General features: G+C 43.9%; 1 protein-coding gene across 1 annotated transcript in view; it reads right to left on the reverse strand.

Moving 5' to 3' along the window:
- Positions 1-252: 252 nt before the first annotated feature.
- nup155 (nucleoporin 155) overlaps positions 253-15,602 on the reverse strand; it is a 224,258-nt gene continuing 208,908 nt past the window's right edge. The window contains exons 32-36 of the mRNA XM_059645000.1: positions 10,905-11,025; positions 10,709-10,819; positions 10,263-10,399; positions 959-1,065; positions 253-845 (exon numbers count right to left, since the gene is read on the reverse strand). Of these exons, the coding sequence (XP_059500983.1) occupies positions 707-845; positions 959-1,065; positions 10,263-10,399; positions 10,709-10,819; positions 10,905-11,025 (615 nt within the window). The 3' untranslated portion in view covers positions 253-706. The remainder of the gene's footprint in view (positions 846-958; positions 1,066-10,262; positions 10,400-10,708; positions 10,820-10,904; positions 11,026-15,602) is intronic.

Genomic DNA, 15,602 nt, shown 5'->3' on the forward strand with positions numbered 1-15,602 from the left:
ACAGGACAGGTACAGCAAGAGTTTGATACAGGATAAAGCAAGATAGGACATATACACAGCAGAACAGGATTGTGTTTCCATACCTCTGTAAAACAGAAGCTTGTTTTTTCTTGATAGTAAACCTACTTGTAAAAAAGTACTACCCTGCAGCATATAAGTATGTGAGAGAGTAGTTGTCTACACTAGTGTCTGACTGTGAGTGAGATTGAGCCAGTGCCCTTGATAAAATCAACGTGTCGAACCCACTCCTCAAACAATCCAATTATACCTTTATTCAATTTCTCTTTCGCAAAGTACTTTAAATTAAAACAATGAAATCATTTGTATATCAAATACATTAAAACAAGTGTATTGTACAGCACATTCTCCCTGGTGCAGTATCTTAAATGCAACAAAACTGGGCTTTGTGTAACAAGTTGAATTTCTTCTCCACAAAAAATTCTCAATAATATCCTTGAAACAGGAGGTTCATTAAATCCCTGTCATCAAGCTCTGTTATTCCAGATAACCCACTCAATATCATAGAATCCAGCTGATTGTGATCAACATGTTCTGACTGAACACTGACTTCTACAAGGGAAACAGAAAAGAATTTGAAGGTCTACCAAACATTAGATGACATCAAGTACCCAAGGAATACACTCAGCAGACTGAATAACAACCGTGCAGGGATATATATAAAAAAATCAGATGTTAAAGGATAAGATCAGTGTAGGCGGTCCAGTTTAGCTTGCAGTGATTTAAAATTTCCAATCGTAGTCTGTAAGGTGCTGGTTGGGCTCATAGACTGAAGTTCAACAAGAAATCGGCCAACTGCATCCAAGCAACTATTGGTGAATCGTCGTCTGTAACAAAGGAAAACTCAGTAAGATCCAGTTGCCACACACAGAGCAACATTCTCAGCATGTATGCAAAAGTTAAAATACTCTGCATTTCACAAGAGAAGAACAAAGCTCACCTCTCATGGGCTGGGACTTTACCGGGTTCCTGCACGTAGGCACTGAGAAGGACATGAATGCACTCCAACAAATGAAGAGGCTTTTTGACCCGCTGCCAGTAAGGATCCTAAACCAACAGCATATTAAAAAGTCAGAAATACCAGCTGCAACCACAATTTAGGTAATAGCCACAGGCTCTCAAAACCATAACCTGTAGCACTGAAAACAGGCATATGCACACTCACACATACAAGTGAACACACAAGCTAACATGATCAGTACACAATCACTGACACATAAATATTTTAAGATAGGTTAAGCACAAATATCCATATATGTTCAGATCCCATGGGCACTGCTGACATGGAGGTGGTGGCATAGTGGTAATGTCGCAGTATTAGAAATCTATAACCAGGCTAACATTCTAGGGAGATAGCAAGAATGATTTACAGGATCCGAACCCAAGTCCCCAGATCATCATCTGGCCGGGACGTGGGGGTCGTCATCTCTGGATTAATAGTCCAGTGATAATACCACTAGGCCATTACCTCCCCATAGAATGGAATGCTGGCATTTAGATTAAGAGGACTGGAGACCAAGGATGCAGCTGTGTAAAACCCTGGTTAGACCCCAGTTGGAGAATTATGAGCAGATCTGGACAGCACACCTGAGGAAGGGTACATTGGCCTTGGAGAGAGTACAAAGTAGGGGGTTTGGATTTCAGGGTTAAGTTAAGAGGAGAGATTATACAAAATTGGCCCGTTTTCTCTAGAATTTAGAAGGTTAAGGGGTAACCTCATCGAAATCTTCAAAATATTAACAGGAAAAACAGAAAGTAGATAACTATAAACTACTTCCACGTGTTGGGAATTCTAGAACTAGGCAGCATTGTCTGAAAATCAGGGTCAGATCATTCTGAAGAGATGTTACGAAACACTTCCACGTAAGAACATTAGAAATAGGAGCAGGAATGGGTCTTTAGGCCTGTTTAGCCTGCTCTGACATTCAATAAGATCATGGCAGCTCTTTTCATGGAGTCAGCTCCACGTACCCTTCTGCTCCCCCTAATTTTGAGGTTATGCCCCGTAGATCCAGTCTCACCCACCAATGGATACAACACCCCTGCTTCTATTTTGTTTATTCCCTTCATAATTTTATATGTTTCTATGCGATTCATTCTTCTAAATTGCAATGTGTATAGTCCCAGTCTGCTCAATTTCTCCTCATGAGCCAACCCTACCAGCTCTGGATTCAAGCCAGTGAACCTCCTCTGCATGCCAACCAGGCCAGTACATCCTTTCTCAAGTAAGGAGGCCAAAACTGTCCACATACAGAGGGTGGTAAAGGTTTGCGGCTCCATCCTACAGACAGCAGTTGACGCTAGATTAGATGTTAGTATTAAATCTGATGTAATTGTTTTAAACAAAGTTATTAAGGGATATGGGCCAAAGGGATATGGAGTTAAGCTTCAGATCCACCAAAACCTCATTGAATGGTGGAACAGGCTTGAGTGGCTAATTGGCCCACTCACATTCTTACGTAAGTACTGAAAAAGTCCTGGGTCAAAACTATGCGCAATCCACTTTCCAAAACTTGACTCAGAGCCTTGAATGTTAATGACATTTCAAGTGCTCATCCAAGTACATTTTTAAAGATTGAGGGATTTCCCAGCTCAACGAGGAGACAATGATGGAATCTATATTGAATGCAAAAATGCTGGAGGCCATGATGGGTCAGGCAGCATCCGTACATAGAGAGAGAAAGCAAACTAACATTTTGAATCTAGATGATTCTTCATTTGAGGTCTGTAGAGTCACCTAGAGTCGAAATGTTAACTGGTTCTCTCCCTGTGGATGTTGCCTGATCTGCTGTCATTTCCAGCATTTTTTACTTTCAGTGCTTCCCAGCTTAACTACCGATTCTAAAAGTGCATTCCAAATTCCCATCACTTGCTGGTTGAAAAAATGTTTCCTCAAGTCTCCTCTAAACCTCCAGTCTTTCATCTTAAAGTTATGGCCCCTTGTTATTGGCCCTTGAACTAAGGGCCACAACCACTTTCTATTCACCCTGTCGATGCCTTTCAATCTTATAAAGTTCTATCAGAATCACCTTCAACCTCCTCAGCTCCAAAGAAAATAACCCAAGCTTATCTGGCCTCTCTTCACAGCTTAGGAGGCATAGAATGGGGGAGCAAAATGAGGGGGATGGGGACAATCGAAATATGGAGCTGGTTTAAGGAACAGATATTGCGTGTCCTTGATAGGTATGTCCCTATCAGGCAGAGAGGAAGCAATAAAGTAAGGGAACCGTGGTTTACTAAAGAAATTGTATCTCTTGTTAAGCGGAAGAGGGAGGCTTATGTGACGATGAGACGAGATGGTTCAGATGAGGCGATGGAGAGTTACAGATTAGCTAGGAAGGATTTAAAGAGAGAGTTAAGAGGAGCACGGAGGGGACATTAGCAGGTGGAATAAAGGAGAACTCTAAAGCTTTCTATAGGTATGTGAGGAATAAGAGGATGACTAGGGTAGGAATAGGGCCAGTCAAAGACAGAAGTGGGAAGTTATGTGTGGACCCTGTGGAGATCGGTGCCCTTGTTCAAGAAGGACAGTTGAGATGACCCTGGTAATTATGGACCAGGGAGCCTAAAGTCTGTTGTCGGAAAAGTTTTGGAAAGGATTATAAAAGATTTATAAGATGACTTATAATCATTTAGCAAACAACAATTTGATTGGAGATAGTCAACACAGATTTGTCAAGGGCAGGTCATGTCTCACAAACCTCTGAGTTTTTTGAGAAGGTGACCAAGCAAGTGGATGAGGGTAGGGAAGTTGACGTGGTATACATGGACTTCAGTAAAGCTCTTGATAAGGTTCCACATGGTAGGCTATCGGAGAAAATACGGAGGCACAGGATTGAGGGAGATTTAGCGGTTTGGATGAGAAACTGGCTTTCTGTAAGAAGGCAATGAGTGGTGGTTGATGGAAAATATTCAGCCTGGAGTCCGGTTACTAGTGGTGTGCCTCAAGGATCTGTTTTGGGATCACTGCTGTTTGTCATTTTTATAAATGACTTGGACGCAGGCATAGATGGATGAGTTAGTAAATTTGCAGATGACACGAAAGTCGGTGGAGTGGTGGACAGTGTGGAAGAATGTTGCAGGTTGCAGGGAGACTTGGATAAACTGCAGAATTGGGCTGAACGGTGGCAAATGGAGTACAATGTGGATAAATGTGAGGTGATTCACTTTGGGAAGAATAATCGGAAGGCAGAATACTGGGTTAATGGAAAGATTCTTGGCAGTGTGGATGTGCAGAGGGTTCTTGGTGTCCATGTACATAGATCCCTGAAAATTGCCACCCAGGTTGATAGTGCTGTTAAAAAGGCTTACAGTGTGTTAGGTTTTATTGGTAGAAGGATTGCGTTCCGGAGCCGTGATGTCATGCTGCAACTGTACAAAATGCTAGTGCGGCCTCACTTGGGATATTGCGTGCAGTTCTGGTCGCCCCATTACAGGAAGGATGTGGAAGCATTGGAAAAGGTGCAGAGGAAATTTACCAGGATGTTGCCTGGCCTGGAGCAAAGGTCTAATGAAGAAAGGTTGCAGGACCTGGGTCTGTTCGCACTGGAGAGAAGGAACATATAGAACATTACAGCACAGTACAGGCCCTTCGGCCCTTGATGTTGTGCCGACCTGTCATACCGATCTCAAGCCCACCTAACCTACACTATTCCATGTACGTCCATATGCTTATCCAATGACGACTTAAATGTACCTAAAGTTGGCGAATCTACTACCGTTGCAGGCAAAGCGTTCCATTCCCTTACTACTCTGAGTAAAGAAACTACCTCTGACATCTGTCCTATATCTTTCACCCCTCAATTTAAAGCTATGCCCCCTTGTGCTCGCCGTCACTATCCTAGGAAAAAGGATCTCCCTATCCACCCTATCTAACCCTCTGATTATTTTATATGTTTCTATTAAGTCACCTCTCAGCCTTCTTCTTTCTAACGAAGGTGGCTAAGAGGGGATTTAATAGAGACATGCAAGATGATCAGAGGATTAGACAGGGTGGACAGTGAGAGTCTTTTTCCAAGGATGATGACTTCAGCTTGTACCAGGGGACATAGCTACAAATTGAGGGGTGATAGATTTAAGACAGATGTCAGAGGCAGGTTCTTTACTCAGAGAGTGGTAAGGGCGTGGAACGCCCTGTCTGCCAATGTAGTTAACTCAGCCACATTAGGGGCATTTAAACAGTCCTTGGATAAGCATATGGGTGATGATGGGATAATGTAGGGGGACGGGCTTAGATTAGTTCACAGGTCAGCGCAACATCGAGGGCTGAAGGGCCTGTTCTGCGCTGTATTGTTCTATGTTCTAAAGTGCTCCATCCCAAGCAACATCCTGGTGAATCTTGCATAGAATATCGAACAGTGCAGCACCGGAACAGGCTGCTAGGCCTACAGTACTGTGCTGAACAGGTCGCCAAATTAAACTCGTATCAGAGATAATGGATTCTCCAGCATCTGCAGTTCCCAAGACAACAAAGTGTGGAGCTGGATGAACACAGCAGGCCAAGCAGCATCTTAGGAGCACAAAAGCTGACATTTCGGGCCTAGACCCTTCATCAGAAAAGGGGGATGGGGACCGGGTTCTGAAATAAATTGGGAGAGATGGGGAGGCGGTTCGAAGATGGATAGAGGAGACAGACAAGTTAGAGGGGCGGGGATGGAGCCTGTAGAAGTGAGTGTAGGTGGGGAGGGGATAGGTCAGTCCGGGGAGGATGGACAGGTCATGGGGGTGAGATGAGGTTAGTAGGTAGGAAATGGAGGTGTGGCTTGAGGTGGGAGGAGGGGATAGGTGACAGGAAGAACAGGTTAGGGAGGCAGAGACAGGTTGGACTGGTTATGGGATGCAGTGGGTGGAGGGGAAGAGCTGGGCTGGTTGTGTGGTGCAGTGGGGGGAGGGGACGAACTGGGCTGGTTTTGGGATGCAGTGGGGGGAGGGGGGATTTTGAAGCTGGTGAAATCCACATTGATACCATTGGGCTGCAGGGTTCCCAAGCGGAATATGAGTTGCTGTTCCTGAACCTTCGGGTGGCATCATTGTGGCACTGCAGGAGGCCCAGGATGGACATGTCGTCTAAGGAATGGGAGCCGGAATTGAAATGGTTTGTGACTGGGAGGTGCAGTTGTTTATTGCGAACTGTGCAGAGGTGTTCCGCAAAGCAGTCCCCAAGCCTTCGCTTGGTTTCCCCGATGTAGAGGTAGCTAATTCCTTCTGCCTGCCCTTAGTCCAAATCCCCCATTCCTTGTATAATCATGTGCTTATCCAAAAGCACCTTAAATGCCCCTATTGTATCCCATTACCACTCCTGGCAGCATGTCCCAGACTCCTACCACCATTTGTGTAAAAAACTTTCCCCCTACATGTCTTTTGAGCTTTACCCCTCCAGCCTTAGATTAATATTAGACATTTCAACTCTGGGCAAAAGATTCTGACTGTCGATCTTATCCGTGCATCACATAATTTTATTGACTTCTATCAAGTCTCCTTCTTGGCCTCTGCTGTTCAAGAGGAAACAACCTGAGTTTTTCCAGCCTCTCCTCATACTCTTCAATCCAGGCAGCATCCTGGTAAATACTTTCTGCATCCTCTCCAAAGCCTCTAACTTCTTCCTGCAAAGTGGCGACCAGAACTGAATGCAATATTCTTAAGTGTGGCCTAATCTAAGTCTGATAAAGCGGTGACGTGACATCCTTACTCTTCTACTCAATGCCCCGACCAATAAAGGCAAACATGCCATGTGCCTTCTTTACCACTTTATTACTTGTAAGACCACTTTCAGGGAGCTATTGACTTGAACCTCAAGATATCTCTGTACATCAATGCTGTTCAGTGTCCTGCCATTAACTATATACTTTTCCTTAACATTTGATCTCGCAAAGTACAGCACCACGCACTTACACAGAATAAACTGCATGGGCAATTTCTCTGTCCATATCTGCAACTGATCTATATCACATTGTATCCTTTGACACCTTCTACAGTATCTAAAACTCCACTGATCTTTGTATCATCTGCAAAACTTACTAACCCACCCACCCACCTAAATTTTCATCAAAGTCATATATAACTAGTCTTAAAGAAAACACCTATCCACCCTTTGCTTTCTACGGGTAAGCCAATTCTGAATCCATGCAGCCAAGTCATCACGGATTCATACATTTGATCTTTTGGAGGAGCCTACCATGAGGGACCTTGTCAAAAGTCTTGCTAAAATCTATGTAGACAACATCCACTGCTCTGCCCTCGTTGATCCCCTTCATTACTTCCTTGAAAAATTCAGTCAAGTTAGTGAGACATGACCCACACTACAAAAAGCCATGCTGACTGCCCCTAGTTAGGCTGTGTTTTTCCAAATGCACATAAATCGTATCACTAAGAATTTTCTCCAAAGCTTCCTACCATGAATGTGAGACTCACTGGTCTGTGGTTTCCTGAATTATCCCTATTCCCCTTCGTGAACAGAGGAACATTAGCTACTTGCCAGTCCTCTGGGTTCTCTCCAGTATCAAGCAAAGATACAAAGATCTTGGTCAAGGCTCCAGCAATCTCCTCCCTGACTGCTCTCAAAAACCACTGGGGTAGATACCATCCTGCCTGGGGGCTTATCTACCTCAACATCCTATAGGAGACCCAATACCGCTTGTTCTTGATCTCAAAATAGCATATTAGCATGCTCCACCTTAATCTCACTCTCCTCCATGCCTTTATCCTGGGTGAATACTGACGCAAAATACTCATTTAGGATCTCACCCATATCCTGTCTGTCAAAGCATAAGTTCCCTTCTTTACCCTTGAGTCATCCTACCTTCTCCCTCGTTATCCTCTTATTTGGCATAGAACGTATGCACAGAATGCTTTGGGATTCCCTTTAACCCTACCTGCCAAGGGTATTTCACGGCCACTGTTTGCTCTCCTAATTTCTTGCTTGTGTACTTTCCTGCTTTCCTCACACCCCTCACCAGTCCTGTCCGATTTTAGCTTACTGAAACTTACATACGCTTTTTTCCTTTTGACTGTATTCACAACCTCCATCGTTATCCATGGGTTCCTTACCTTGCCGTCTTTGTCCTTCCTCCTTACTGGAACATGCTGGTCCTGAACTCTGACCAGTTGGCCTTTAACCAAATCCTTTACGTGAAAGGTAGATTTGCCCGATAACAGCTGCTCCCAGTTAACACTCCCTAGCTCCTGTCTAATATGATGTAATTTGCCGTCCCCCAATTTAATACCTTTCTCCAAGGTCGACTTATCCTTATTCATAGCTATCTTAAAACTTAAAGAGTTGTGATAACTGTTTCCAAAATGCTCTCCCACTGAAAGGTCAGTCACCTGGCCAGGCTCATTAGTCAACAGAAGGTCCACAATGGTCCCTCCTCTAGTTGGACTATCCACATACAGTTTCAAGAAACCCTTTTGGATGCACCGAGCAAATTTGGCATTTCTAAACCTCTTTGCTCTAAGGGAGTCCCAGTCAATACTGGAGAAGTTAAATTTACCCACTATGGCAATCCCACTGTTACTGCATCTTTCCATAATCTGCTTATATATTAGTTCCTCAATGTCTCAGTGGCCACTGGACAGCCTACAATATAATCCTGTCAGTGATTGCATCCATTTTATTTCTGAGCTCCACCCATATTACGTCATTGCTGAGCCCTCTTGTATGTCCTCTGAGTGCAGATGTGCCATTCTCTCTGAATAGTAACGCAACTCCTCTAACTCCTTCATCTCATTCTCTATCTCACCTAAAACAATGAAATCCTCAAACACTGGGCAGCCAGTCCTACTCCTCTTTGAACCAAGTCTCTGTGTAATGGCTACAACATCATAGTCCCATGTACTGGTCCAGGCTCTAAATGCATCTATCTTACTCATAACACTCCTTGCACTGAAATAAACACACTTCAGCCCATCAGTCCCACCATGTTCATTTACCTGTCTCTGCCTGTCCCTCCTTTCAGACTTAGTCGTCCTGACATCTACCTGCCCCTCAGTACCTTCATATGCTGACCTGCTGCTCTGTTCCCAGACCCCTGCCATTCTTCTCTGCGTCCCCTCCACTGCAATCACCTCCTTTCTCTTTTGTGGTGACCAGAATCGCACAGTACTCCAGCTATGGCGTAGCCAAATTCCAGTACGGCTCCAACATAACTTGTCTGCTCTTATAATCTACACTTCAACTCATAAAGGTATGCATCCTGTATGTCTTCTTAACTTCCCTACTAACCTGTCCAACATTCATGAAAATTTGTAGTTCAGGCTGTGGATGTTTTTGCTGGTTAGCTCGCCAAGCCTGTTGTTCCATGGCATGCAGACGTTTCATTATCAATCTAGGCAAAGTTATCAGTGTAACATCCTATCGAAGCGTTGGTGTTCTGCTCTGTTCCGAATAATCCTCTGGTGTGATGTGTCTTGTCACTTCTGGTTTTGTTTTTTTTAGCAGAGGTCTGTATATGGGGTCTATTTCCATATGTTTGTTAATGGAGTCCCACGTTGAGAAACAGGCTTCCAGAAATTCCCTTGCGTGTCTGTTGTTCACTTGTCCTAGTACGGTCACTTTGTCCTAGTTGAACTGATGGCCCTCATTAGCTGTGTGTATTGAGACAAATGAATATTGGTCCTGTCTTTTTACTGCCAGCTGGTGTGTTTGTATCCTGGCTGTCGGTTTCCTCTCTGTTAGTCTAATGTAATGTTTATTGCACTCGCTGCATGGGATTCACTGTTCCAATCACCATGGACCTATGGACAAACACTCAAAGATCCCCCTGAGCTTCTTTGTGCCCCACCCTTCGTTCAGTATTCCCTTGTCTTGTTTCTTCTTCCAAAGTGCATCACCTCAAATTTATAAGGGTTTAATTCCATTTGCCACTGAAATGTCCATCTGACCAATCAGTTTATGTCTTCCTTTAACCCCTAACACCTTCCTCCTCATTGTCAACCGACAAGCTGATCTTTGTGTCATCTACAAAATTACATCATCCTCCATCATATTTTTATCTGCAAACAATGAGACCCCTTTTGGCATGTCACTAGTCATTGGCTTCCAGTCACACAAACAATCTTCTACCGCCACCCTCTGCCTCCTGTCATCCTTAGCTGACTGGCCTTCATGTGATTCCAAGCTCACAGCAACGATAGTTAACTCTTAACTGCTCTTTGGATGATTATGGATGGACAGTACATGTTGTTCTGGTCAGCAGTGCCCACCTGCCAAAGAATAAATAGAAAATAATTCTTCAATCCAGCCTTACCCGTGTTTTAAAGAGCTGATTATACACTTGCAGCAGTCTGGGTAAACTTATTCCAATCTCTTGCATGGTGAAGGTGACAAAACCAGTGTCCCAACTGAGCACACAGGATTGCTGCTCTAGGTACTGGACCAGAAACTCTAGAAAAGTAATGAGAACAACGACGCATAATCTACTTGACTCCAGTTCACATCAGACACTTTGTTTAATTCTCCAGATCTAACAGCAGTTTCTAATCTCAGCTATGGCCTGATGTAGGACTCTACATCTATTGAAAATGTGTCCAGGCATGAGACTGGAGGTGGACAGTGTGAGAGGTGGAGAAGAGATAGGGTTTAAGAGACTAATGATAGCAAAGTCCCTAGAAAGACAGTGTCTCTTTAGGAGACAAAGGGTCTCCATCTGTATTGTGACAGACAAACTATCTCCATTTAATAACACAAACATACCCAGTGGAAAATAACGAGGAGTCCCTGCATATAGTTTTCCCAAAGAGACAAGCTTCATACTCAGGGTTTGCATCCGATCCATGCAACTCATTAACCTGCTGTCAGCCAATTCTGAAAAACAGGAACAGAAAGAATCAGAGGAACACAGAAAGAAAAACAGAAAGGAAGGAGATTTGAGCTTTCCCACAAAACTCACCTTTCTCAATTATTTCTTGCCAAAGGGTTTGCACGAGGATGGTGTCTGAGTGACCTGCACAATGGATGATAGCCAGCTTACACTCCGAGAGACGGAAATGGTCAGCAAACTCTCCATACAACTGAGAAAAGCAGAGGAGAGAATCGGCATAACGTTATTACACAGCACTGAAGCAAGTTATCTGCCTTGTTGTAAAATAAGTCCCTTTGGTCCTGTTCTTCATCCTGCCCTCTCATTGAATAAAAAACACAGAAAACGATGATTTGGTCCATGAATCTGCCAGGACTCTTTGAAAACTTTTACTTAATTAATTTAGTTGAGTGTTATATTGAGGTAACGTACAAGGTTAAGGAGGGCAAAGTGGTGGATGTGGTGATTACAGACTTCCAAAGGAGGCCACCTATAAATGTCCAACAAATCAGGATTGTCAGCAAAGCTGAAGTCTGCAGTAGAAGGGATCAACACATGGTTTCACAACTGATTCAAGCAGTGTGCTGGAAATCAACTTCCACTAATCCTGAGGCTGTCACAATGTGAAAAGGTTTAATCAAACCGTCCAGAGTCTCCAATTTATCTGACCAATGAACCCAGGTCATAAGAAAACACAAACTAGATTTCAGTGCCTAACTGGGAAAGACTATTTAAAACAGATTGTATCAATTCGATGGCAGAAATGAAACATGATATACTAACTTACAATTACAGCTTAAACTCTACCCCTTTTAAAAAACATTCCTAATCACATGCAGAAACAAATGTTAACAGGTGGGGAAGAAACAAAAACGTCAGTGGCGCACTGTACTCTGAGGTAATCTTCTTTGCTCTCCACTGCACCTCCAATTTTGGTGTCATCCATAGAATCCCTCGTGTGGAAACAGGTCATTTGGCCCATTGAAGGGCCCTCAATTCCTCTTTCGTGCCTTTTCCCCACAAGCTTCGACTCCCTTCCTGCTAAAAAAATCTATCTCAGCCTTCAGTATATTTAATGACCCTCAGAGCATCCCACCCAGACCCATGCTCCTATAACCCATATAATCTACACATCCTTGAACACAACAGGCAATTTAGCATGGCCAGGCCACCTAACCTGCACATCTTTGGACCATAGGAGGAAACCCGCGCAGACACGGGGAGAATGTGCAAACTCCACAAACAGTTGTCGAAGAGTAGAATCAAACCTGGGTCCCTGGTGCTGTGAGGTAGCAATGCTAACCACTGAGCCACCGTGCCGCCCATCTGCAAACCAACTAACCATATTTCCTATGTTCACATCCAAATCGTTCATATAAATGACAAAAAGCAGTGGACCCAGCGCTGATCATTGTGGCACAAATCTAGCAGTTCAAATCTGGGTATCAAAGAGGTTCTGAAGGCCGTCAGTAGTAGCAGAATTGTACAAAGCTCTGCTACTGTTATATTGCAACCACATAGTCCAGCATATCCCACAATCCAAAACTACCATCTAGCCTGGTTCAATGAAGAGTGCAGGAGGGTATGCCAGCAGCAGCATCAGGCACACATGGAACATAGAAAAGTACAGCACACTACAGGCCCTCCGGCCCACGATGTTGTGCCGTGGATTAATCCTAATCCAAAAATAAAATAACCTAACCTACATTCCCCTCAATTCACTGCTGTCCATGTGCATGTCCAGCAGTCGCTTAAATGTCACTAATGACTCCGCTTCCACGACTACCACTAGTAAACTATTCCATGCGCTCACAACTCTCTGGGTGAAGAACCTCCCTCTGACGTCTCCTCTATACCTTCCCCCTAACACTTTAGAACTATGACCCCTCGTGGCAGTCAATCCTGCCCTGGGGAAAAGTCTCTGGCTATCGACTCTATCCATGCCTCTCATTACCTTGTACACCTCGATCAGGTCACCTCTCTTCCTCCTTCTCTCCAGAGAGAAAAGTCCGAGCTCAGTCAACCTCTCCTCGTAAGACAAGCCCTCAGTCCAGGCAGCATCCTGGTAAACCTCCTGTGCACCCTCTCCAAACCCTCCACATCTTTCCTATAATACGGCGACCAGAACTGGACACAAATATTCCAAGTATGGTCTCACCAGGGTTTTGTACAGCTGCAGCATAACCTCGCGGCTCTTAAACTCGATCCCACTGTTAATGAAAGCCAAAACACCATATGCTTTCTTAACAACCTTATCCACTTGGGTGGCAACTTTGAGGGAGCTATGCACTTGAACACCAAGATCCCACTGTTCCTCCACACTGCCGAGAATCCTGCCTTTAATCCTATATTCAGCATTTAAATTCGACTTTCCAAAATGCATCATTTTGCATTTACCCAGGTTGAACTCCATCTGCCATTTTTCAGCCCAGCTCTGCATTCTGTCAATGTCTCGCTGAAGCTTGCAATAGCCCTCGATACTGTCAAAGGCACCACCAACCTTTGTGTCATCAGCAAACATACTAACCCACGCCTCAACCTCCTCATCCAAGCCATTTATAAAAACTACAAAGAGCAGAGGTCCACGAACAGAGCCCTGCGGGACACCACTCAGCACTGACCTCCAGGCAGAATACTTACCATCTACAACCACTCTCTGCCTCCTGTCAGCCAACCAATTCTGAATCCAGACAGCCAAATCACCCTGTATTCAATACCTCCTGACTTTATGAATGAGCCTGCCGTAGGGAACCTTATCAAATGCCTTGCTGAAGTCCATGTACACCACATCCACTGCACGACCCTCATCAACCTGCTTCGTGACCTCCTCAAGAACTCAATAAGATTTGTGAGGCATGACCTGCCCCTGACAAAGCCATGCTGACTCCCTTTAATCACGCTATGCTTTTCCAAAGAGTCATAAATCCTATCCCTCAGAATTCTTTCCAAAACCTTGCTGACCACAGACGTAAGACTGACTGGTCTGTAATTTCCAGGGATTTCCCTATTCCCTTTCTTGAAAAGAGGAACAACATTTGCCTCCCTCCAATCTTCCGGTACGACTCCCATGGAGAGTGAGGTAGCAAAGATCTTCGCCAGCGGCTTAGCAACCTCCTTTCTCGCTTCACGGAGCAACCTAGGTTATATCTGGTCTGGCCCTGGGGACTTATCAATCTTAATGTTTGCCAAAATTTCCAGCACATCAACTTCCTCAAAAAAGTAAGGTGCCACCTTAAGCGAAGCTACTAAACAAGACAATTTGTGTGTCAAACTGCATAAGCAGATAGATAGACAGAGATAAATAACGCCACAACAAAAAAAAAGTTCTAAAATCAGTGCTCTGAAGAGGATTTATACTAGATTCAAAACATTAACTCTACTGATCTATTACAGATTCTACCAGACTGGCTTAGTTTCTTCAGCACTTTGTTTCCATTATTGCTCTGGGACGTGAGTTTGAATCTTACCACAGCTCCGGATGGAATGACACTAATAAAAGGAACCCAGAATTCAAAGTGAGGCTGGGTAACTGTCATTTAATGGATGACTCTGTGTAATTTCAAAGACATAAATCATTTCCTGACTCAAACACAGATCAAATCTGACAAAGAGGTCGTACAAGATTCGGATGGGACTTGACAGGATTGATGTGGAAAGACCATTTCCCCTTGTGGTAGAGTCCAGTGGGCAAAATCTCAGAATAAAGAGTCACACATTCAAGTCAGAGATGAGGAAGAATTTCTTCTCTTAAAGGGTAGTGAATCTGCAGAATTCTTTACCACAGAGGTTTGTCGAGGTTGGGTCATTAAATATACTCAAGGCTGAGATAGATTTTTAATCAGCAAGGGAGTTGAAGCTTATGGGGAAAAGGCAGGAAAGAGGGATTGAGGATTACTGAAAATCTAACTGAAGATTAGACCAGCTACAATCTTATTGAATAGCAGAGCAGAATCAACAGGCGGAATGGCTTACTTCTGCACCTGTGTCTATGGTCTTAAGCACTGATTATCTTAAAAACCTGTCTGGTCCATGACTACCCAATAAGGAAGGAAATCTGTCATTACACAGTCTCGTCTCCACGTGACTCAACATTCAAGTGATGTGGGTGACTTTTACGTTCTAAAGAAGGATCAATGGACTCAAAACGTTATCTCAGCTTTCTCTTCACAGTTGCTGCATGATTTGCAGAATTTTTCAGCAATTTCTGTTTGTTTCTGATTTCCAGTTCTTTGGCTTTTTTTGTACGTGACTTTCAACTGCCTTCTGAAGTGGTTTTTAAAAAAAAGTTTAGTCATGGGACATGGACCATTGCTGGCAGTGCCAGCATTATATTGCTTGCGCATAGTTGCCCTTGACAAGGTGGTGGTCAGCTGCCTCTTGAATTGCTGCAGTCCATGCACTGTAGGTAGACCCACAATGCCCTTGGTGACAGAATTCTCGGATTTTGAACCTTAATCACTCAGTTCAAAGGCAATAGGGATAGGCAGTAAATTCTGGCCTTCCCAGTGTTACCCACATTCCATTAAAGCATAAAGAAATTGACAATATGGAAAACTGTCCCAGATTCAGGCATTTGTGGTTCCTTCTTAATTGCCCTTCAGAAGGTGGTGGTGTGTCTCCGTCCTGAAGCAGTGCAATCCATCTGATTCAGGTACTCCAATAGGACCCAAGGACAGAGCCAAGACTGACAGCGACGGTGACCAGACTGATGGAGGACAGGGCTGAGAAAGAGTATCGAACAGAGCTCTGTTAAGGTAGTTTAAGATTGAGGTTACATGGTGTAGAGCT

Source organism: Stegostoma tigrinum, chromosome 3 (assembly GCF_030684315.1).
Source record: "Stegostoma tigrinum isolate sSteTig4 chromosome 3, sSteTig4.hap1, whole genome shotgun sequence".
Lineage (NCBI taxonomy): Eukaryota > Metazoa > Chordata > Chondrichthyes > Orectolobiformes > Stegostomatidae > Stegostoma > Stegostoma tigrinum.